This window comes from Dromiciops gliroides, chromosome 3 (genome assembly GCF_019393635.1).
Source record: "Dromiciops gliroides isolate mDroGli1 chromosome 3, mDroGli1.pri, whole genome shotgun sequence".
Taxonomy (NCBI): Eukaryota; Metazoa; Chordata; class Mammalia; order Microbiotheria; family Microbiotheriidae; genus Dromiciops; species Dromiciops gliroides.
The window spans coordinates 125,229,034-125,251,544 of record NC_057863.1 but is presented as its reverse complement, the minus strand read 5'-3'; the positions used below and the strand labels follow the sequence as shown (position 1 = coordinate 125,251,544).

General features: G+C 38.2%; 1 protein-coding gene and 1 long non-coding RNA gene across 4 annotated transcripts in view; one reads left to right on the top strand and one right to left on the bottom strand.

The window, feature by feature from the left end:
• Nucleotides 1-363: 363 nt before the first annotated feature.
• LOC122751284 lies at nucleotides 364-21,896 on the top strand. The gene is made up of 3 exons (XR_006355781.1): nucleotides 364-456; nucleotides 20,596-20,744; nucleotides 21,372-21,896. It is a non-coding gene; the product is annotated as an uncharacterized LOC122751284 (long non-coding RNA).
• The window catches only part of UCHL3 (ubiquitin C-terminal hydrolase L3), a 98,877-nt gene continuing 97,233 nt past the window's right edge, over nucleotides 20,868-22,511 (bottom strand). For all 3 annotated transcript variants that reach the window (XM_043998274.1, XM_043998275.1, XM_043998276.1), the window contains one exon: nucleotides 20,868-21,192. In XM_043998274.1, coding sequence (XP_043854209.1) covers nucleotides 21,109-21,192 — 84 coding nt within the window. In that variant the 3' untranslated portion in view covers nucleotides 20,868-21,108. The remainder of the gene's footprint in view (nucleotides 21,193-22,511) is intronic.

Here is a 22,511-nt window from a genome sequence, read left to right as displayed (position 1 = left end):
TTGAAGAGAAAGTAGGAGAAATAGAAAGAAGATGTAGAGAAAAGGAGGAAAGAATGGAAAGGGAAATGAGAGCAATGCAGGAGAGTCATGAGAAAAAAGTCAACAGTTTGAAAAGCCAAATGGAAAAAGAGATTAAAAAACTGTCTGATGAAAATAACTGCTTAAGAATTAGGATCAAAATGGTTCCCTATTCACTGTGCCATTTTTCTTACCTCTTTCCTGGGTTACTCTGAGGGAAACCAGAGATAAGGTTGCATTGATTTTGGAATAAATGCTGAAATGTGTGTTTCTATTGTTTTACAATTCTTTCCCAATTAAATATGTTTTTGTTTCAATGCTCAGTTCCTGTCTGGCCTGTCAGTAAAATGCAAGCTGAATTTAGATGACCTTTAGAAGTTCCTAGGAAAATAAATGGGGACTGGAAGTAGCTGAGGAGCATCGTAATTATCATCCAAGGTAACTCCACATTGAATCCTTATTACATGTGAATCTATAATTTATTGGGGAAAAAAGTTGCATTTGTAATTTAGGAAACTGAATTGAGCAATTATATCATAAATCGATAATTACAAATTTTAATATGCTTAAGAAATGGACAAATGAACTAAAGGAATAGGTTAGAGAAGAAAAACCCAGAAATGATGTATAAATATAGTAGCCTAGTATTAATTGACACAAGAATATAAACTATTGGAGTCAAAGCCAGAGAGGTCACTCAACCAATCAATCAATCCAGGGCAGATGGTAAAGATTAATACTCATTTCCTGATAAGAAATAAGATAATATAAAATAAATGTAAGATAAGAGGCTTTTTGGAACTGTTACTTGTCAATTAATAGCTTTTAGACCAGCCTCTTCTAGCCAATCCGGTAACTTCAACAGTCTTCCTTAATTCTTTTTAAATGTCTTCCTAAATTCTTTGTAATTTCTGTATAAGTGCGCGGTTGTTTCCACTTCACACTCAGTCCCCAATGCTCACTTGAGTTTAGCTGATGCCGTCCGTGAACTCCACAGGAACGGCATGGATCTCTGCAGCTATTTCTCCTGTCTTAGCCCTTCTCTCATTCCTTTTGGGAGGTAGGTAGGACCTAGATATAGGTATTCTTGCCACTTTTCACTTTACCAAACTGGTATCCAGCCATGACCTTAGGATTCGCTTCTTTGATATATGTATGATGTCAAGGACAGAACCCCTGAAACTCTTTAGTAATTGTTCATTTTCTCTATCAGGCCTCAGCTCTCCTGTGATGATGCCTGCGGAACACTCTATCAGACTATTCCTTGATATAGTACTTAACTAATAAATAACATTCCACAATCTGAGCCTATTCCCAAATAAATTTTGACTTGCCTCCTCTACCACCACCAACTTCCCTCACATTATCCATAGTCCACACTTTTTTTTTTTTTACCTATAATGGGCCTGAGCTTGCTTAGAAAGTACTTGACAGAAAGAGAGGGTTTGGCAATTAATTTTCAACCATTCCGTTCTCTAGGAAGCTCTCAGGGTATATGGGACAGCTCCATAATTTGGGGCAATTAAATGTGGTTTAGCAGCTATTGGTCTTTCATCCAGTAGATGTCTTACTCACTAACTTACATTCATTATCCAGAACATAATATAAAATGCATTCATTTTCTACATCATATTCAGTAGGTACCCCACCCCCCCAAAAACCCTAACATGCTCTACAGGGGTATGTTGAAGCTAACTTGTACCAACTTCTGAGAGCCAAGTGTTAAATTTTCATTATGAACATTTGTATCTCAGAAATTAGCAAACTTTATAAATCGGGGTTTGATTTATTGTTTTGTGGGTTTTCTAGTGACTTAAGGGAAGGATGGAAAAAATTGTTAATGCAGATTAAACCTAAAAGTGCGTCAGTTCTGTACAATGGTTCCTTGAATCACATTTTCCAGGATTGTTAGCAGGGTTTATGCTTGGGGGGTGCGAGGAGGAGGAAGGCAGAAAAAAACATGTTCGAATATGGTCCATTATTGAAATACTAGCAGTGTTTTAGCAGGTAGTTTTATCTTGAGCTCAACACTCCATCAATAACCTGGAGGAGCCCTAACAAAATGCAATCCAGTTTCCATTTGTAATCTGTGGCTCAAAGCCTATTTGCATGAGGCTCTCCTTGTTGGTGGAGATTGATTATTCAATGCTCCCTTTCTGTGGCCCCCATAAGAAGCAGACCTGGTGAGCACTTGAGAGAGGAGAGATTCTTATTATCTGGCTTGCAACTTTTAAGAGAGAAGACACTTTTTTCCAGACTCTCTTCAGGTCTCTGAAGGGAGAGGAAAACTCTAGGAAGAAGCTGACTCCAGCCCCATTTACTTCCCTTAAGATTTCCAAAGATCATCTAGATTTAGCTTGCACCTATATAATAATCCAAGATAGTTCCAAAAGACTCATGATGGAATCTGAATGCAGATTGAAGCATAATATTTTCACTTTTTTGTTTCTTCTTTCTTATGGATTTTCCCTTTTATTCTGATTCTTCTCTCACAACATGACTAAAATGGAAATATATTTAATATGATTGCAATGTATGACCTGTATCAGATTGCTTGGTGGCTTCAGGAAGGAAGAAGGAAGGGAAAGGGGGAGAAAAATTTGGAACTCAAAATATTACACAAACGAATGTTGAAAACTATCTTTACATGTAATTGGAAAAAACTAAGATAAAAAACCTATTTTTTTGCAGGACAATGAGGGTTAAGTGACTTGCCCAGGGTCACACAGGTGGTAAGTGTCAAGTGTCTGAGGCCCGATTTGAACTCGGGTACTCCTGAATCCAGGGTGGTGCTTTATCTACTCCACCACCTAACTGGCCCAATAAAATGCTATTTTAAAAAAAAAATGTAACTTGCACCTAACAGACCAGGCAAGAACCATACATTGAAGTAGTAAATATTTAATCAGGACAAAATTGCAAGACAAACAATAGGAAAACACATCTCAACACTTTCCAAATGAGTATCAACTCATTCATCCCTGAGGAGGGTCTGTGGTATATATGGAAGGACAGAGGGTCATTTTTGACTCACTTTGCTTTACTTTGCCTCACTTTCTTAAGGGAGCCACAGTGAGGGATGTGAGCAAAAGGCTGTCCATATATTCCCCCCTCCTCCAAATTAAGGAATAATTGTGGGTATGGACTGATTACATTTATATTATGTTTTTAATCCCTTCACTTTTGACTACTTTCATGAGTAGCCAAATGCAGCCCATGTGGCTAGAAATAGGGGACAGCAGCAAGGTCAGTATACTTCCCTCTATTCTCCATACCCTAGAGATAGCTCTGATCTTTAGATAGGAAACTGAGCTACAGTGACAGGAAGTTATAAAATGAAGATATTGTATTGATTACTTCTATGCCCATTTTTATCTTAGTGTAAGTGAAAAGTTTAAATTGGCTAATCCCATATCCATGTGGAACATATCTGATCTCATTCCATCCCCATTTCACCATACAAAACTGCATTTTAAAAAATTCAATACCTCGAAATGAGGCATGAATAATAATCGTTTGGAATGCTGATAGAATTGCTTAGGGTGATTCAGATTGTGTAAACATGGTTATTCAGAAAGAAAAACATGATTCCATGGTTCCTGGCCCCCTTGACTCTTAGATTTAGATAAAAATTTATGCTGCATTTTTTCCTAATGAGCAGTAAGATGGAGGTATAGTATTATTACAGGAAAGACCAAAAATTCCAATCACTCTTCAAGAATTGTATGTCTGCTTACTGAAGCTATTTTTGGATTTTTAAAGTCAAACAAGTTTTGAGCCAGAAAGAGAGAAAAATGCTTTATTTGTGGAAATGAAATAGGTTTGGTTCTTTCCATATTCCTAGTATGGCATCTGAATTATTATTCAGATTATGAATATATGCCTTAGCTATCTGTTCCCTGAAACCTGATTTAGACCTACTTTCCAATTAGCTTAAACTATAATAGGTAACCAAATTTGGTTAATAAGTAATCATATTTTTAGGATACCTTCAGCACAAGGGCAATGTTTAGACCCTGTCCCAAAGGGAAAGTGTTCTTTATGTTGCCTCTCTCAACAGAATTATTCTGTTTAATTCCACCAGGCTCTTAATCTAAATGATACCTATCTAGCTTTAGGTGAGTCTACAGAAATTCTAATATAAACGTTTTCAATAAATCATCTTCTACTAATTAACCACTTATTGGAATGGGAAGGAAGGAAACAGATTTTTTCTCAACATTAGAATGTGAGCTTCTTGAGGGCAGGGACTGTGTTTTGCCTCTTCTTATATCTTCAGCCCTTAGCAAAGTGTCCAGTACATAGGAGGTATTTAATGTTTATTGAGGACTGGCATGCAACTCATTCTAGACATTAGGAAGAATAGGAACTAGAGTTTTCATTTTATTAATTTCATTGATTTCAGCCAGCATTTAATTAAATGTTGTGTTATTATTTACATAATCAGGTTCTAGCTTACAATGTATTTTCTTCACATTTTCTTCTGAGGTAGGTAAGTCATTCAATTCAATAAGTATTTATTAATGGTACCAGGCACAGTTCTTATCATTAAGTATATAAAGACAATAAGAAAATAGTTCTTGTCCTCAAGTGGCTTACATCCTATCAAGAGGAAACAGGAGTACAAAGTAAATACTGTACCAAGAATACTAACAACATCCAGGACCAGGAAAGGCTTTAAGGAGGTGCCAGCATTTGAAATGAGCTTTGAAGGGAACTAAGGGTTCTAAGAGATGAGGAAGAGGAGCATTTTAGACATTCAGGACAGACTGCATAAAAGCATGGAGATGAGAGATGAAATACCCTCCATCAGGAACAGCAAGTGAATCATTTTGGCTGGAATGTAGAACAGTGAGGAATAATGTGAAACCAGTCTACTAAGGATTTGTCCCTAGGTCTCTGTAAACGCCAAATCCCGAGCTCTTTCTACTATTCCATTTTACCTTTCTAAAAGATATCCAAGTGACAACAAAGCACTGAAATTTCAGAAAACTGTATTTGCTCATAATTGTCAGATGAGGACGGCATGCAAAATATCTGTGATGGTGTATGGGTATAAGTTTTTTAGAAAAATCCCACAGAGGCAAATTCTTAGATCTCAAAATTTATGATCATACATTTAAACAAATTATTGCATATTTGTTATTAACAGAGTTAAAGCAAATCAGTTGTTAATACAGGAGGACACCAATCAAAATTTTATTATTCTTTCCCTTCTCAACCGTCTTTTAATCATCTCTTCTGGTTTGGGACTGAGTCAGGATGTCCCCTGGTAGTTTAGGCTAGATAATGGAACAAAATGAGAGCTTTGGAGGTCATTTAACAGTTAGCAAAAAGAGATTTACTTAGCCATAACAGAAGAAGGATATTCAATAAGCAGAGGCATTGAGGAAACCTGGAGCTGATTCAGCTGAGTAAAGCTCACTTGCCTGAGTGGTGCATCATGATCCACAAACCAAGCATCAGAGAGCAGGTCTGGAGCTCCTCATGGCTGCTTTCTTCTTGGTAACCAGCAAGTAATGTTGTGTTAGAACCAAGACCTCCACTGTTTCCCCCCAAAGTCGTCAAAACTGTCTTGGGACCCCATTGGCCCCTTCCTCCCTTGACACACTTCCCTGGTTATCTAGTCTAGAGGCCCTTAGGCTTTGAAAATGTCTGAAGACTACCAAATCAACAAATCCCACTGACCAAAAACATTTCCATATGGAGACAAGGAATAGGCATGTGTGGCAGAGGTGAGAATTGGGGTGGAGAGATTGTGCTGCATACTTTTAGGGCTCCAAATCCTAGTTGCATATCCCTGCTGTGTTAAGACAAAATAAATCTCCCCTGTTTAACTGTACGATGACTTACAAGTGCCTCATTTCACCCCAAAATGGAACCTAAACCAAGAGTGCCGGCAGAAAGCCCTAACAAACGGTGACAGCTTGAACCTTTAGTCCCCTTGAGCCAACCAAGTCTCTGGGAGAATCTCAATTCCATTTAAGGAAAAGCTAGCCTAACTTGCATCAGTGCAGATGTTAGGATATTATTCCTCTTATACCCTCCATCCCTATACCATAATAAGGATTCCAAGTTAGTTTTTAAAAACTTTATTTTTTAATCACAACTTAATTGAAATTAAGAGTACCTGGCACAGTGGCTAATGAGCTGAATTTGGAATGGGGAAGACCTGGTTTCAAATCCCATAGTGACCACATACATCTATAGCACATACACATATTGGCAGTTCCAAATTACCTATATTGTGCTTACTGAAATACTCAGGTGGATCTGTAATTCCATCAGTGGGCATTCATTATGCATATCTCAAGCCATCCATCCATACCTGCTGTTGGAGGCAGCTCCAACATCAGCATCCTCTTTGTTCAAGTTCAATTTGGGGATTAAATGAGGTACTCACAAGTAATTGAACAATTAACAAAAGCAGGTTTGCTTTGCCCTAATAAAAGAAGGATAAAGAACAAGTGGCTTCTCTTAATGCAGCCCCCCTCATCTCCATAAGTTCAACAGAGTAGCAAGTCATGAAAGACATGGTGACTCCTGGCATCTTCAGAAATCTACCAAGTTGGAAAAGCCTAGACTATGTGGCTGGGACGTTTTAGACTCCAGTTGAGAAGGAGGCTTCCAGGAAAGCTGATAGGGAACAACTTTGTTCCCTTATACAGAAAGTTAACCCCTGGCACAGGAGGGAAAGAGAAAGGGTAGACCTAATTCATGTTGTTAGGAAATGGTGGTAGATATTAATCTAAGATTCCTGACTATGTCCTCCCATAAACTCAACACAACATGCCGGGCACCTTCCTCAATTTCTCTTGACATACTGAGACAATGATGAGAACACATGGACTGTCTATTTTTCTGTTTTCTTTCTGTCTGTCCATCTATCTGTCCATGTTTCTGTTATCCACATGTAATTCAAAAGCCATTAGGATCATATCCCAGAAATATTTTAATAGCAACAGTCCCTGTTAGCAAAAATCAACTTTCTCATTGCAAATTCAATCTTTAAAAAAAGGGGAGTAGGGGGCAGCTAGGTGGCGCAGTGGATAAAGCACTGGCCCTGGATTCAGAAGGACCTGAGTTCGAAATCTGGCCTCAGACACTTAACCCTCATTGCCCCACAAAAAATAGAGGGGGGAGTGAATTTTTTTCTTAGTAGCATTTGGTAGATTACAGAATGTTAAGGTTGTTAGGACATCAACTCACCAAAAACAAAAATCCCTTTTGTAACATTGTTTATTCAATGACTATTGATTTGTACATGTGTAAAGCTTCAGGGATACAAAGACAAAACAAGAAACAGACCCTTCCCTCAAGAAGTTTACATTCTAGTGAAGTGGGGGAGGAATACAATATGTACACAGAGAAGCATATGCAAGATAATTTGAGGCAGGAGAGCACCATAACAACTAGGAGGATCAGGAAGGGCTTTCAGCCACAGGTCTCACATGAAGGAAAGGAGAGCATTCTGGGCATGGAGGAAAGCATGAAAGAAGGGGGTGAAATGCTGATTTGGTACACAAGCAAGTAGACCAGTTTGACTGCAACATGGAAAGAGAATTGTGAAGTGGAAAGGTGAGCTTGAATACTCATTAATTACAATTATCAAATATTAGAGCAGTCGTTAGAGATCATCAAGGCTAATCCCCTTCATTTTACTGATAAGGAAACCGAGGTACAGAGTAGTAAATCTAGCTCCTAATCCAACATGTTTTCCATCATAACACCGTCTCTCCATGAATTTTTGGCTGATATTATTATAGAGTAAACTTGCAACACAAAGTCCCCATTCAATTCAGTTTTGTTCAATAAACATATATTGGGTGCCTATGATGTACAAGGAATTCCCCGAGGATCTGATGCTAAAGAAGCAAATATATAATAGTTCTGCCCTTAAGGACCTTAAATTCTACTAGGAGAGTACAAAACACAAAAGGATAATTAAATACAAGATAACTAAAGAAGGGAATAGGCACTAACAACTCTGGGATCAGAAAAGGCTTCATACATGAGAGGGCACTTGAGCTGAACCTTGATTGAAGTTAAGAGAGTCTAAGGATCTTGGATAAGGAGGTATTATAGGCATGGGGGACAGTCTGTGCCAAGATATAAAGGTGAAGGGGGCATCTAGGTAGCACAGTGGATGAAACACTGGCCCTAGATTCAGGAGGACCTGAGTTCAAATCCGGCCTCAGACACCTGACATTTACTAGCTGTGTGACCCTGGGCAAGTCCCTTAATCCTCATTGCCCCACAAAAAAAAAAAAAGAAAAAGAAAAAAAGATATAAAGGTGGAATATGGCAAGTTCATTTTGGGGTATGGCTAGCAGGCTAGTTTGACTGGCCTATAAATTGTATTAAATTATGTTGAATGTCTGGAAATGTAAGTGGAAGTAAGTTTGTCCAAGTCTCTAAATGCCAGACTCAGAAGTTTGTAGCTTAGAAGCAATAGGGAGCTAATGAAAATTTCTGGGAATAGGAGTGGCACGGTTAGATCTCTATCAAAGGAATATTAATTTGGCAGCTGTATGAAGGATAGATTGGAAATGGAGTGCCTGAAAGCAGATAAACCAATCAGGAAATATTCTGGGCCAGGCCTAGCCTGTCTGAGGGTTGAGGTTCAGGACTGGAATTCAATACAAACTCTCAAGGTCTGTAAAATGCAATTAAAATGAACTTTACTCAGATTAAGGTGAAAAAGGATACAATTTCTTGCTGATAGAACGATTCCTCATTCACCACAGCAATGGCAATGTCAAGGCTGGGCCAGAAAAGACTCCCCCACAGAGTAGTAGACATTTGGCTAAAGCTCTACATAGAATGGGATTTTTATAACCCAAGTCATCCTGGCTAACCAAGTCCTGAGGACTAACTTGTGCCCTTAAAAGGCAACCATTCCTGCATAAAATAAATATTCTTCTTAATCCAGGAGGCTACAGCAACATTTCTGTTTAGAGATGATAAGTTCATGAAGTAGAATAGGAGTATTGTGAATGGAGAGAAGGGAGCAGATTTGAGAGACATGACATAGGGTACTTAATTAATCAGTACCTGACAGACTCCTTAGCTTGTTTCATGTTTCATCTACTCAGCTAAATCAAGTCAAATCAGCCAACAAGCATTTGTTAAGCACCTTCTAGTGCTATTTGTTGTTGTTGGTATTCAGTCATGTCCTACTCTATGTTACCCTGTGGACCATAGCACACCAGCCCCTTCTATCCTCCACTATGATCTGAAGTTGGGCCAAACTCATGTTCATTGCTTCCGTGACACCATCTATCCATCTCATCCTCTGCTGTTCCCTTTTCCTTTTGCCCTCAATTTTTCCCACCATCAGAGTGTTTTCCAATGAGTCCTATCTTCTCATTATATATCCAAAGTATTTAAGCTTTGGCTTCAGTATTTGCTATTCTGATGAATCGTCAGGGTTAATTTCTTTAAGCATTGACTGATTTGATCTCCTTGCTGCCCAAGGAACTCTCAAAAGTCTTCTCCAGCATTACAATTTGAAAGCATCAATTTCGTGACTCAGCTTTCCTTATAGTTCAATTCTTACAGCTGTGCATTACTACTGGGAAAAAAAACAAAGCTTTTACTATATGGACCTTTGTGGGCAAGGTGATATCTCTGCTTTTTAGTATGCTGTCCAGATTTGCCATAGCTTTTCTTCCAAGGAGCAAGCATCTTTTAATATCATGGCTGAAGTTACTATCTGCAGTGATCTGAGTGCAAGAATATAAAATCTGACATTGCTTCCATTTCTGAATCTCCCTCTATATGTCCCAAAGTGATGGGACTAGGTGCCATGATCTTAGTTTGTTGTATGTGTGTTTTTTTACGGGGCAACGAGGGTTAAGTGATTTGCCCAGGATCACACAGCTAGTAAGTGTCAAGTGTCTGAGGTTGGATTTGAACTCAGGTCCTCCTGAATCCAGGGCTGGTGCTTTATCCATTGAGCCACCTAGCTGCCCCCTGTTGTGTGTTTTTTAATGGTAAGCTTCAAGTCAGTTTTTACACTCTCCTCTTTCATTCTGATCAAGAGGATTCTTAATTCTGTACTTTCTGCCATCAGAGTGGTATCATCGGCATATCTGAGATGATTGTTGATATTTTTCCTGGAAACTTTAATTCTGGCTTTTGATTCATCCAGCCTGGTATTTCTCACAATGTACTCCACGTAGAAGTTAAAGAAACAAGGCGACAATACACAGTTTTGTCATACTCCTTTCCCAATCTTGAATCAATCAGTTGTTCCATGTTCAGTTCTAGTATTATATACACTCTGATAAATCCTTTTAAAAAGGGGCAAAGACTTTCCCTATCCCTAAATGCTTATAAGCTAATATGAGAGACAAAATGTAAATAACTATGTATAAATAAAAAATATATGCCTCTGTGTTGTGTATATCTGTGTATAGACATATGTGTGTGTATATACATATATATACAAAGTCCCCATTAATATATTAACATACATATATGCACATCTGTGTGTGTAGCCTGTATATACATACATATATACAAATACACACAGAAGATAAAGTGGAGATAATCAACAAAGGAAAAACACTAGCATTAAGGGAACTGGCAAACATTTCTTAACTAAAACTTGAAGGAAGCCAGGAAAGTGAGAGGGTAGTAAAAAATGGAGAAAATTCTAGGCATGGGGACAACCAGTCAATCAATATTCATGGGCTCATGAAGAGTAAGTGGAAGGGAATAAGGTATAAGTAGACTGGAAAGGCAGGAGGGGGACAGGTTATGAAGGGCTTTAAAAGTCAAGCAGAGTGGAGCAGTTAAGTGGCACAGTGGATAGAGCACTGGCCCTGGAGTCAGGAGTACCTCAGTTCATATCCGGCCTCACAATCCCAATTGCCTCACCAAAAATAAAATAAAGTCAAACAGAGGACTACATCATATACTTCTGTATCTATCCCAGCTTTCAGCACTGTACATGCTCAATAAATGTCTTCTGTTACATGGTATAGAGGAAAGCTTTTTGGGGGGGTGGGCAGGGCAATGAGGATTAAGTGACTTGCCCAGGGTCACACAGCTAGTAATTGTCAAATGTCTGAGACCAGATTTGAACTCAGGTCCTCCTGAATCCAGGGCCGGTGCTTTATCCACTGCTCCACCTAGCTGCCCCAAGAAAAGTTCCTTAAACCGTGGGTCACAACCCCATATAGGGTCATGTAACTGAATGTGGGGATCATGAAAAATTTGACAACAGTAAAAAATTATGTATACTTATTTTATATACCTATGTACCCTGAGTGGCATAAAAATTTCTCTGTAGAAAAGGAGTCATGAGTGGAAAAAAATTTAAGAAGCCCTGGTATAGAGGAAAGAGCCTCAAACTTGGATTTTTGGCTCTGACACTAACTAGGTTGAGCATATACAAACCCCTATCCATTTCTGAGTCTTAATAGTCTCATCTACAAAATAGGGATAGTAAATTCACTTGGCTTCTTATGATAGTATTAATTAGTCTAGTAGCCTCTAGTGTCTCCCCTATTCAATCCATCCTCCACACAACTGCCAAATGAATACGTTTCTAAGACACATCTGACCAAGTGCTTATGGGAAAGGTGGCTTGTAAATTTTTAAAAGTTATGGAAATGTGAGCTATTGATTGTAAGATTCTGATAGGATTTTGCATATTAAAAAAAATGTTTCTAAGGTCACATCCACAAAAGTACCACACTTCTTGTTTCATTTTTATGGAGGTGACCCTGGGTTCTCAAAGCCTACTGCCAGTGGAATACAAGCCCTAGCAGGTCCAACCAGACTGGAAAGGCTTCATGTACAGTCCTGCTATTGAAACTAATCTGATTTCAAAGAGCCTTTATGTCTATTGTCTGAAGGCTAGCCTAATTTATTTGGAAAAGGCTCCTCACCAGGTTGGCTGCAAGGTCATGAATTTTTTTGACTACAGTAACTGTCACAGGCCACCTACACCATAGACATGTTTCAATTTGCAACTGATGGAGAGATGAGCCACGCTGATGCACTGGAAAGAGGAATGAGGAAGACCTGAGTTTGAATCCTGCCTCAGACCCCTACTAACTGTGTGTGGCCCTTGGCAAGTCACTTAGCTTCTCAGCCTCAATTTCCTAATTTGTAATTTAGGGATAATAATCACACCTACTTCTTAGGGTTGCTGTGAGAATCAAATTAGAAAATATTTGTAAAGCACTTTGTAAAACTCAAAGCTCTCTATTATTATTAAAGGTCATGGACATTATTTGCTTGTATTGGCAGAAGCCCTGGCTTGTGGAATGCAATCCTATGTCAAGACATGGGTACTTAAAGTTTTATCAGTGGGTGAAATGTAACTGGCATTGAGGATTTATAGAAATTTCCTTTTAACTTCCACAAAACTTTGGTATTTATCATCAATAAAAAGGATTGTAGCTAAATCATTGTGAGAGAACCCAATGTAACACTTTGAAGCTAGGTTAGTCACTCATCAAATCATGTCATCCATAGCAGCTCTTCATGATGAAATGAATAATGGGGGAGTTCAAAAAAGGTGAAGGCGCCAGCCTGAATCTCTTCTCTACCTCTATTTGCCATTAGTTTAGCAAGAAAAGAAGAGGCACATTCTGTAGACATTCCATGCAGAGCAAGAAAACAACCACTGGTTACTCTCTAAAGAGGGGCTAAAAGCCATCCTGAAATATTTGTAGGAACTAGGGCAACGCTATTCTCTGTTCTGAAGATCAAAACAAAACAAAAAGGTGGAGGCCCAAATAAGAAAGTGAATAATTTGCTAAAAACATCCATTCTTTAAAAGCTTATTTGATACGAGAACCAGATTTTTCCAGGTTCCTTTAAAAACTGTTGCAGTATTATTCTACCCTTATCTTAAATACCTCATCTGTGCCCCATTACCAGCCATAACAGAATATGGCATAGAGAGCCACTTTTTGTTGTTTCATATTTGAAATAGAGATAAATATTTAAGGCATTTTGTTCATAAAAGAAATCAATCTCTCCTTAAGAATGCATCTCTTAAATTATCTGCAGACCATGCTTTAGGCCTATTAGTAAGAAACTCAAAAGGCCTGAAATCCCTAATAACTAAGCGCACTGTAACCAAATGTGTGTGTTGGGGAAGAGAGAGAGAGCAGATAAATAACATGTTTTGGTTTCAAGTACTTACTATTTTATATGTGGAAAGGAAAAACACCCCAGTAAAATGAAGTTAAAGGTTTTTCTCAAAATTAGTCTTTTTTTCAAAATGAGTCTTCTTCAGCCCTCAGGAAAATTCTGATATAACCTTTTTATATTATTTTTTTTAAGTTTTTCTGCCATTGTCCACCACAGGTAGCCGAGCATAATGCGGCACCACTCTCCATCAGACGAGTTTTACAGCATTTTAAAAGCAACTTGATTTACAACCTCTGCCTAGCCTGCTAGGCTTTTATGTCTAAGATATGAACAAACCCTCTAGCAATCTGCCTTTCATCTTGTAAGGCACAGAACGTGTAGGATGTTGAGAGATCCTGTCCTTCAGCTCCTATAGCAAATGATAGTAAATAGAACCCTGCCATTAACTTTCATGCCAACTAGGTATATACAATGATGAAAAAGAACTCCTCTCCTCCTCAATGGAACTGTTATGGATAAAAGTAAATGAAGACTGCGTGTCACATCAGTGAACAGGGATTTGCTTTTCATTATTTTAGTTCCCTTTCTCTTCTTGCTTTAAAAAAGCACTCAGGCATGTTCCCTAAATTCTTTTCACTATTGGTTGTGTATTTACTCTTCAATATTTCAAAAGGCTGGTGAACCAGCCTTTTGGTGAGAAGCATCCCCAAATTTAGCTAAGTGCTACAATGGATAGAGAACTGGTCCCTGGAGTCAAGAAGACCTGAGTTCAACTCTGACCTCAGACACTTACTAGCTGTGTGACCCTGGGCAAGTCACTTAACCTGTTTGCCTCACTTTTCTCAACTGCGTAAAGGGGATTATAACAGCATCTACCTCCCAAAGTAGTTATGATTTGTAAAGTGCTTAGTGAAGTGCCTTTTTTTGTTTTTGCTTTTTTTGTGGGACAGTGGGGGTTAAGTGACTTGCCCAGGGTCATACAGCTAGTAAGTGTCAAGTGTATGAGGTTAGATTTGAAGTCGGGTCCTTCTGAATCCAGGGTCGGTGCTCTATCCACTGCACCACCTAGGTGCCCCGCAGTGCCTTTTTATGTAGTAGAAAATATAGAAATGTTTGTTCCCTTCCTTCTCCACCCTTTCCTGAGAGGATGGGCTTCTACTGTTGCTCATTCTTTCCAGGCTTCATACAATCTTGCAGAGCTTGAGCCCCACTAGCATAATCTTAGTCAACTTAGTCAATCACCTTCACATCATGAAATACTGGAGAAGGACTTTAGGGGTTGTATAGTTAATAAAAATAATTAAGAAAACTATAAAATATAGAACTTTTGAAATGCTACAATCCAGAACATCATCTATAAAACCCCAAGAAATATTTATCAGGATACATCAGTAGAGCATCTAGCTTTCTCCTGTTTCTTTCCAATGTGGAAACGGGGCTACCCTTGGGGTCTGAAGGCTCTGTCTACCACTAACTTGCTGTCTAACCTGGGTAAGTTCTATTACCTCTCTGAGCCTCAATTCCCACATCTCTAAAATGAGGGGATTGAACTAAGTACTGGTTCCAACATTCCTGATCTATATTCAATAGTTTAGAGGAAGAGGAGCTCCAACATCTCCTGATCTATGTCCAGTGGAAGCATAGCCGAATTCCATGACGCTGACCTCGAGTAAGTAACAGTAACTGTACACGTTGGTTTGGGAGTCATTTATTTCCAGGCAGCTTTTCAGCAATGAAAACATGATAGGGTCAACATTTGAAAAGCTAAGGAGCAGGAAAAAAAAAAAAAACCCTAAATTTTTGTTTTCCTAACTCAACCCTTCAGCCTACATATAAATCACCAGATGAAAGCATGTTGGTTTTCTGCTTATCAGGAAATCAGCATTTTCCACACTTAGTTATGATGAATAATTTCATGGGTAGTACTGTTCCAAGAGCACTGTGCAAACATTCAGTGTTCAGATGATTAGGTCTTTCTTTTTAAGTACAGTACTTCCCAGAGAATCATGTCCTAAGATGAAAAACCCTCAGATTAAAAGAAAATTTTCTACACATTGTAAATATTAACTTTCTCTTTGAATTAGCTTTAAAAACCTCTTGTAATGCATACAAATTAACACTCCAAATTGGTTTTATTTCATCTGGAATCTTTGATTAAATCTTTGATTTGATTTTAATCTTTGATTAAAAATGTAGAGAATAGATTTCGTGGCTTTTTGGTCAAACACAAAAGATCATTTAACACCACCCCCCCCCCCGCCCCTTGCTTAATGCTTTCTTCCTGTATATGGAATTTAAATGTCTACTTTTCTCAATACAAATCATATTAAGTGAAGAGGCCTACTAAAACAGAAAGTTATATTTATCCTTATGGAAATGGGCTGGCTTTGTAATTTCCTGTGAGTGCAAAATGAGAAGAGGAAAGAAAACCTTCAGGCTTCCAGATCCTCTAACTCACCAGGGGGAGTTCACTGGCACAGCCAATTTGTGAATTTGGGGTTAAGTGACCAGTTATCAAATATACTTTATGGTTTATTTTTATAGAATCTTGAAGGCTTAAGCAGTAGAAAAATACTTTTTTTTTTTTTTGCAGGGCAATGGGGGTTAAGTGACTTGTCCAGGGTCACACAGCTAGTTAGTGTCAAGTATTTGAGGCTGGATTTGAATTCAGGTCCTCCTGAATCCAGGACCAGTGCTTTATCCACTGCACCACCTAGCTGCCCCCAGAAAAACACTTTTAATGGCTAATCACCAACCTTTAAAGTCACCTGAGGAAAAATAAACAAACTAGCCACGCTTTTATTTATACACAGCCTACCTGTCCTAGCAGAGGAAGTTCACCCAACACATACATCTCAACATACATAAAAATCATTGTTTTAGTGGATTTTTTTTTAGCTAAAATATATTTTTGTAAAACAAACAAAAACCCCAAACTCTACAACACACCATAACACTAGTTTTAATTTAAGGCATGTTCAAGTGTAAAATTTAAATTATGGAATAGGGATTATAATTTCTAACTATACGGTACTAAATAAGGGAAGAAAATATTTATTAAATTATTACTATGTAGCAAGCGTTGTGCTAAGCACTGGAGATGCAAGTAAAATAATCAAAATAGTCCCTACCCTAAAAGAGCTTACATTCTAATGGGAGAAGGGAATACAGGAAGGTAAGATGCAAAGTACAGGGGAAAGAGCATGGAGAGGGGTGGGGTATGGTCTCACACCAGTGGGAAGATACTGGATATACTATAGTCCATAAATAGTATAAATAGACCACAACAAATAAATGGTTTCTATTAGGGCTTTATAGAGTCCTTAGAGACATCTCTCTACATTTAACTCAAAGAAAGCCAATCCTCCTTTCTAGATTACTGGTTTTACAAGTGGCTTAAAATAATTAGTACACAATGTCAAATATACAGTACATAGTATCATATATTTCATTAGTCCTGTAGCTTTATTAAAATGTTGTACAGAAAGACAAGGACAGAGTTCTGACATGCCTCTAGACTTTTCTCCAGATTCCTATCTTTACCCCATTAATTATTACTTTTAAAGGTAGAGTCATTCTACCTGTTGTAACCCACCTAATTTAATGGAAAGAATATTGGACGTGGAACCACAAGACACAGGTTTGAGCACAGGTTCTACATACAACCTTGGACAAGATAGTTTCTCGGAGCCTGTCTCACACCTCCATATCAATCATTAAGAATTGTTCACTCTACCCTCCACATGCCCCCCTATCTTTTACCCTAGTTCAGGTGCTTATCATATTTTTTCCTGAAATATTGTAAAAAATCACTTGTCCTTTCTGAATTTCAGTTTTCCCATCTGTAAAATGAATTTGTGGGTTTTAAGTGGATTCAATGGTCACTTCCAACAGTAAATCTATGATTTTTGTTATTTTCCTAATTCCAGTAGCTTCCTTCTCTAATTCTTTTTCCACTGATCTGCTAATTTAATATGCCTAAAATGCAGGTCTAACCAAGTATTTCCCTTGCTCAAAAGCATTCAGTAGTCCCCAGTTGGCTCTAGGCAACGAAAACATGAGAGGGTCAGTTTGAAAAGCTAAGGAGCAGAAAAAAAAATAACTAAATTTTTGTTTTCCTAACTCAACAATTCAGCCTTTATTAGGAGATGAAAGCATTTTGGTTTTCTGCTTATCAGGAAATCATCATTTCACACTTCTATATCAAACTCTTTGGTCTGACATATAAAGCTCCCCAAAATATGGTTCCTAACTTTATTTCTAGACTTATTTCATACTCCTCCCCTGTCATGCAACCTACACTTCAGCCAAACTGGCCTGCTGGCTCATTCCTGAACTTAACATGATGGCTTTCATTTTCATATTTTTGCAAATGCAAACTCCTAGTCTGGACGGCAATGTCTTCTTAACTTCAGCCTCTTAGCATCCCAAGCTCCCTTTAAGTCTCAGCTCAGATACTATTTCCCTAGTAAAAACCTTTCCTGATTTCCCCCAGAGGATTCTTATCTCAAACAAACGAGATAATATATGTATAGCATTTCATAAACCATAAAGTGCCATATAAATACTGGACACTTATCTAGCAGTGTGACCCTGGACAAGTCACTTAACCTGTTTGCCTCAGTTCCTCATTTATAAAATGAGCTGGAGAAGGAAATGACAAGCTGCTCCACTATCTTTGCCAAGAAAACCCCAAATGGGGTCACCAAGAGTCAGAAATGACTGAAACAACTCAATGACAAAAACATTATTATCTCTAAATGTTTTCCTTCTCACTCGTACACATTAGACTGTAATCCTGAGAGCACTTTTGTTTTTTCATCCCAAGTTCTTGGCACCGTACATTACACAAAGTGTTTTAATCAATGTTTAAATGAAAAAAAAAAAGAGTTGAATGGAATTTCATTGGATCTTGGATCTTTACAACTCTGTGAGGAGAGATGTAAGCCATCATACAAAATACTGAGAGTGAGAGGTACTGGCCTTTACCTTATAAAGAAAAGTAGTTAAGCCAAACAGTCTTCTCCAGCAGCACATACAACATTCTATATCCATGGGTCCCTTATCTCCCTCATTTTTTTCAAATAAGCATTTACTTTCAATTAATAAGCATTATTTACCATAGTTTACAATAGTATTTCCTTTACATGATATATCACAATTTATTCAGCCGTTTCCTAAGGAACAAGGAAGCAGTCTTCCGTTTTTTCTCACCATAAAACGTTATGAATATTTTGGCATGTATGGTGCATATTCATATTATGTGATGTCAGAAGAAAGTGAGGGGGAATGCCTCTAGAATGTTGAGTGGACTCCCTATGATGAACTGAGTTGAATGACCATGGATGGGCTGTCATACAAAATTGGCAAGTATTGATGGGTTGTGATGTACATCACCAAAAGGAATATCAAAATAAAAAAAAAAACATCAGTTTGATTATCTGAGACTATCTAGATATCCTCAATACCTATATGTACACCTGATATTCTTGGGGAATATTCCCAGTAATGGTATTGCTGGGTTGAAGTGTTTGAACAGTTTAGCAACTTTTCACATAAAATTCCAAAGTTTTCTGGAACAGCTGGAACACCTCACAGTTCCATCATATTAATGTGCCTCTATTCATAGTTTCTCCAACACTATTATATTTTTGGCCAATCTTATGGGCGAGGTAAAATACTGGTTAAATGTGTATTTCTCTTATTAGTGAAACCCCTGGTGATCTCATTCACTCCTAAAGCTTTGGTTAACATCAATGACTCACAAATCTCTATCCTTGATGTCTTCCTGGAGTCCCAGATATGTAGGAGGAGACAGAATGGTGAAGCAAAAGGAACACATGTCCTGGAGGCAGAGGACATGCACTCAAACCCAACCTCTGCAGGTTACCATCTGTTCTGTCCTCGGGGAAGTCACTTTTTGGTACCATCCTAATTTCTATTCTTATCTCAACCAATTCTCTTCCACTCACTTTATGTTCATGCCTAGCTAGAGGTTACTCACCGCCCCTTTTACCACAATACCCCTTACTTTCTTTCCTTCACGCCCCTAGTGAAGCTGCTCTCTGCCTGGAGTGCCCTCTTTACCTACTGAATTCCATCCTATCTAGCCTTTAAAACACATCCCAAATGGGATGTTTGAGGACACCTTTCCTGAATCCGACTGTCAATAATGACCTTTCCTTAATTAAGCAGCACATAGCAATTTTCCCTTCATACCTCTCATGTACTTATCACATAATGATGTTGGTGGTAAGGTCATTTGCTAGAATGATAAGGGCACAGGAATTGGAAAAAGACCAATTACCTCTTACTACCTAACCATAAGCAAGGCATTTAAACTCTCCAAGTCTGTTGCTTCAAATGCAAAACAGGGGTGATCATAGCAATATTTACAATACCTACCTTGTGGTTGTGAGCTAAGTACTTTGTAACTTTAAAGCAGCTGATGAAGAACCATTAAATCCTTATTAAGTACCAAACACTATGTCAAGTGCTGGGGAGACAAAAGAAAAAAAAAAAAGTCCCTGCCCTGAAAGAGCTTAAATGATGGAACCATCATGTATACATAACATTAAATATAAAAGATAAAGTAAATTAGGGAGAGGGAGAACACTAGCAATAAGTTGGGAGGAGTCAAGAAATGTATTAAGTAGCACTTGCTGAAAGCTTTAAAGGGAGCTAGGAGTTTCAAGAGTTGGGACCAAAGAGGGAGAGTATGTAAGCATGGGAAATTGCACAAAAGCACAGAGATGGGCAACATGATGATGTGTACAAGAACCTGCAGCAAGTGGACCTATTTGTCTGGACCACAGTGTGAAAAAGGACTGACATGTATTAAGTCTGGAAAGGTTGGCTGAAGCCACATTAGAGGGGCCTTGACAATCAAAGGAAGTTGTATTTCATCCTAAAGACAATAGGTACCCACTGAACCTTTGGAGCAAGAGAGTGACAAGGTCAGATCTGTGCTTTAAAAGAATATTACTGGGGCAGCTAGATGGCGCAGTGGATAAGCACCGGCCCTGGATTCAGGAGTACCTGAGTTCAAATTCGGCCTCAGACACTAGCTGTGTGACCCTGGGCAAGTCACTTAACCCCAATTGCCTCACAAAAAAAAAAAAGAATATTACTGTAGCATTTGAGTGGAGGATGGATTGTAGAAAAAGAGATTTGAAGTGGGGAGATCAGGAGGCTATTAAAACAGTCCAAGTGAGAAAGGATGAGCACCTAAATGACAGTGGTGACTGTGTAAGAAGGGGAAAGATGTGACAGGGGTTTGGCAGTAGAACAGACAAAATTTGGCAAATGACTGGATGAGAGAGGAGTCAGGAAATGCGAGGGGCTGAGAATGCCTCAGACTATGGACGTTGGTGACTGGAAGAAGGGTGGTAATCTTAATAGAAATGGATGTTACGAGCAGAGATGGAGCATAAAAGATAATGATTTCCATTTTGGACATAGGTTTGAGATTCCTATGGAACATGCAGTGGAAAGCGACCTGTGAACAGCTGATGAAGTAAAACTGGAGCTCAGGAGATGGAACAGATCTGGAATGCTTATGCACAAAGATAATAACTGAACCCATTAGAGAGGATGAGATCACTAAAAGGGTAAGAGTTTCTTTCATAATCTGCAGCAGTAGAGAAGACATCCACAGCAATAATTCAAATATCATATTTGTATAAACTGGCTGACATTTATACGGAGACACAGAGAGTATAACTGAGTGCCACTTATGCTGAGTTACTTTGGATTTTATTTTTTAAAAATAGGACAGTTGATCTTCCATACATTATGAGAGAAAAAAGACACAAAATACAGATTAATTCAAAGTTTAATCCACATAAACTATTATTGGTCAGTATCATCAATATCATCATGAAAATATCAAAATTTGTGAGTACTGGTGTATGGCAGGAAGAATTTTATTTTTGTTACAAATAATACAGTACTGGTGTCCTCACTCTTCATAAGCTATGCTGCAGAAAGAGCAATTGCATTGAATCTTAATTCTTCCGGGTCACGTTCCATGAACTTCTTGCAAACTTCTATGGCATCCTATAAACGAGACGTAAGATACAGTATCTCAGTTTATAAACAAACACACTTCTATTAACAAAGGCAGCTGCCAAGCAAACACATAATTGTTATTCTAATTTATACAAGTTATATATAAAGCAAACTGTTGTCATCCTGAAAATCAAACTCAAAATTGACTTATTTCTCTACTTCCACAGCTCCACAGAGTTACTCCAGGAAGGGGAAAAAAATGGAATTTCAAAACAGAAGCTACTCCTGCAAAGAATAGCAGGGAGGAGCAAGACAAAGCAAACAGGCATGTTTGAGGTTTAACTAGCACTATGATTTAGCATGTTATAACTTAAATTCAGAATCCAAAGATTACTTTACTTAGCTTATATATATGTACAAGAAATGAGGGGCAGATTGGGTGATCATGTTGGAGAAGAAATTAGGTTAATAATCTTTGATAGTAAATGATATTACCAGTAAATTCCTGACTTCAACAAATTCCCCAAAAGCCCAATTCCTGCTGCTGCCCAACTTTATGACTTGTTTTCTTAAGAGCTGTATGGAAGTGGACAGTCATTCCTTTGATGCTCATGGAAAACTGTATTTTTCAGGTCTTAAGGTACAAAAAACCTTTAAACCATGGGTATCCTGGAGCCTACTAAAACCAGTTCTCACTGTTAATGTTTTCAACATGAGCATTTATACTTCAGAAATTGACAAATTTTAAAAAGCAAGGCATAATTATTATTTTGTTGATTGTCCAGATTTAGGAAAGTGATGGAGAAAATATTAATAATGCAAATAAAATTTTAAAATATGTTGTGCATCCATTTTTGGGGGCAGGGCAAATTGTATTTACCAGCATAACAATGGGTTAAACTCAATTAGGTTGTGAGAGGAGCTTTTAAGTAACTGATATTTATAACAATGTCAATCACTTATGTTCTGACTGCAAAAATTTACATATAATATCACTGGCTTTATGAGAGGTAGTGCAGCACATTGAATACAATGTCAGCCCTAAAGTCAGGAGGACCTGGGTTCATATCCTGCCCCTGAAGCACATACTAACTACAATACTACAGGCAAGTTCTGACATCAAAGAGCTCCCAACAACTATCTAAGATTGTAAATTATAGAGATGCTAATCTGTTTTGGTAGAGGAAGCATCACTTTGGGAGCTCCCAACATAGATGAAATCACAGGTGTGAATCCTCTCCACTGTTCCTGAGACAACCAAAACCTCCTCAATGGCACCTCCCGAAAAGTAGTGTTTTTCTTGCCTTAATTCTGGTGAAGTGGAATTTTCCCATAACTGGTGTAAGTGATCCACATCTTTGGCTCAA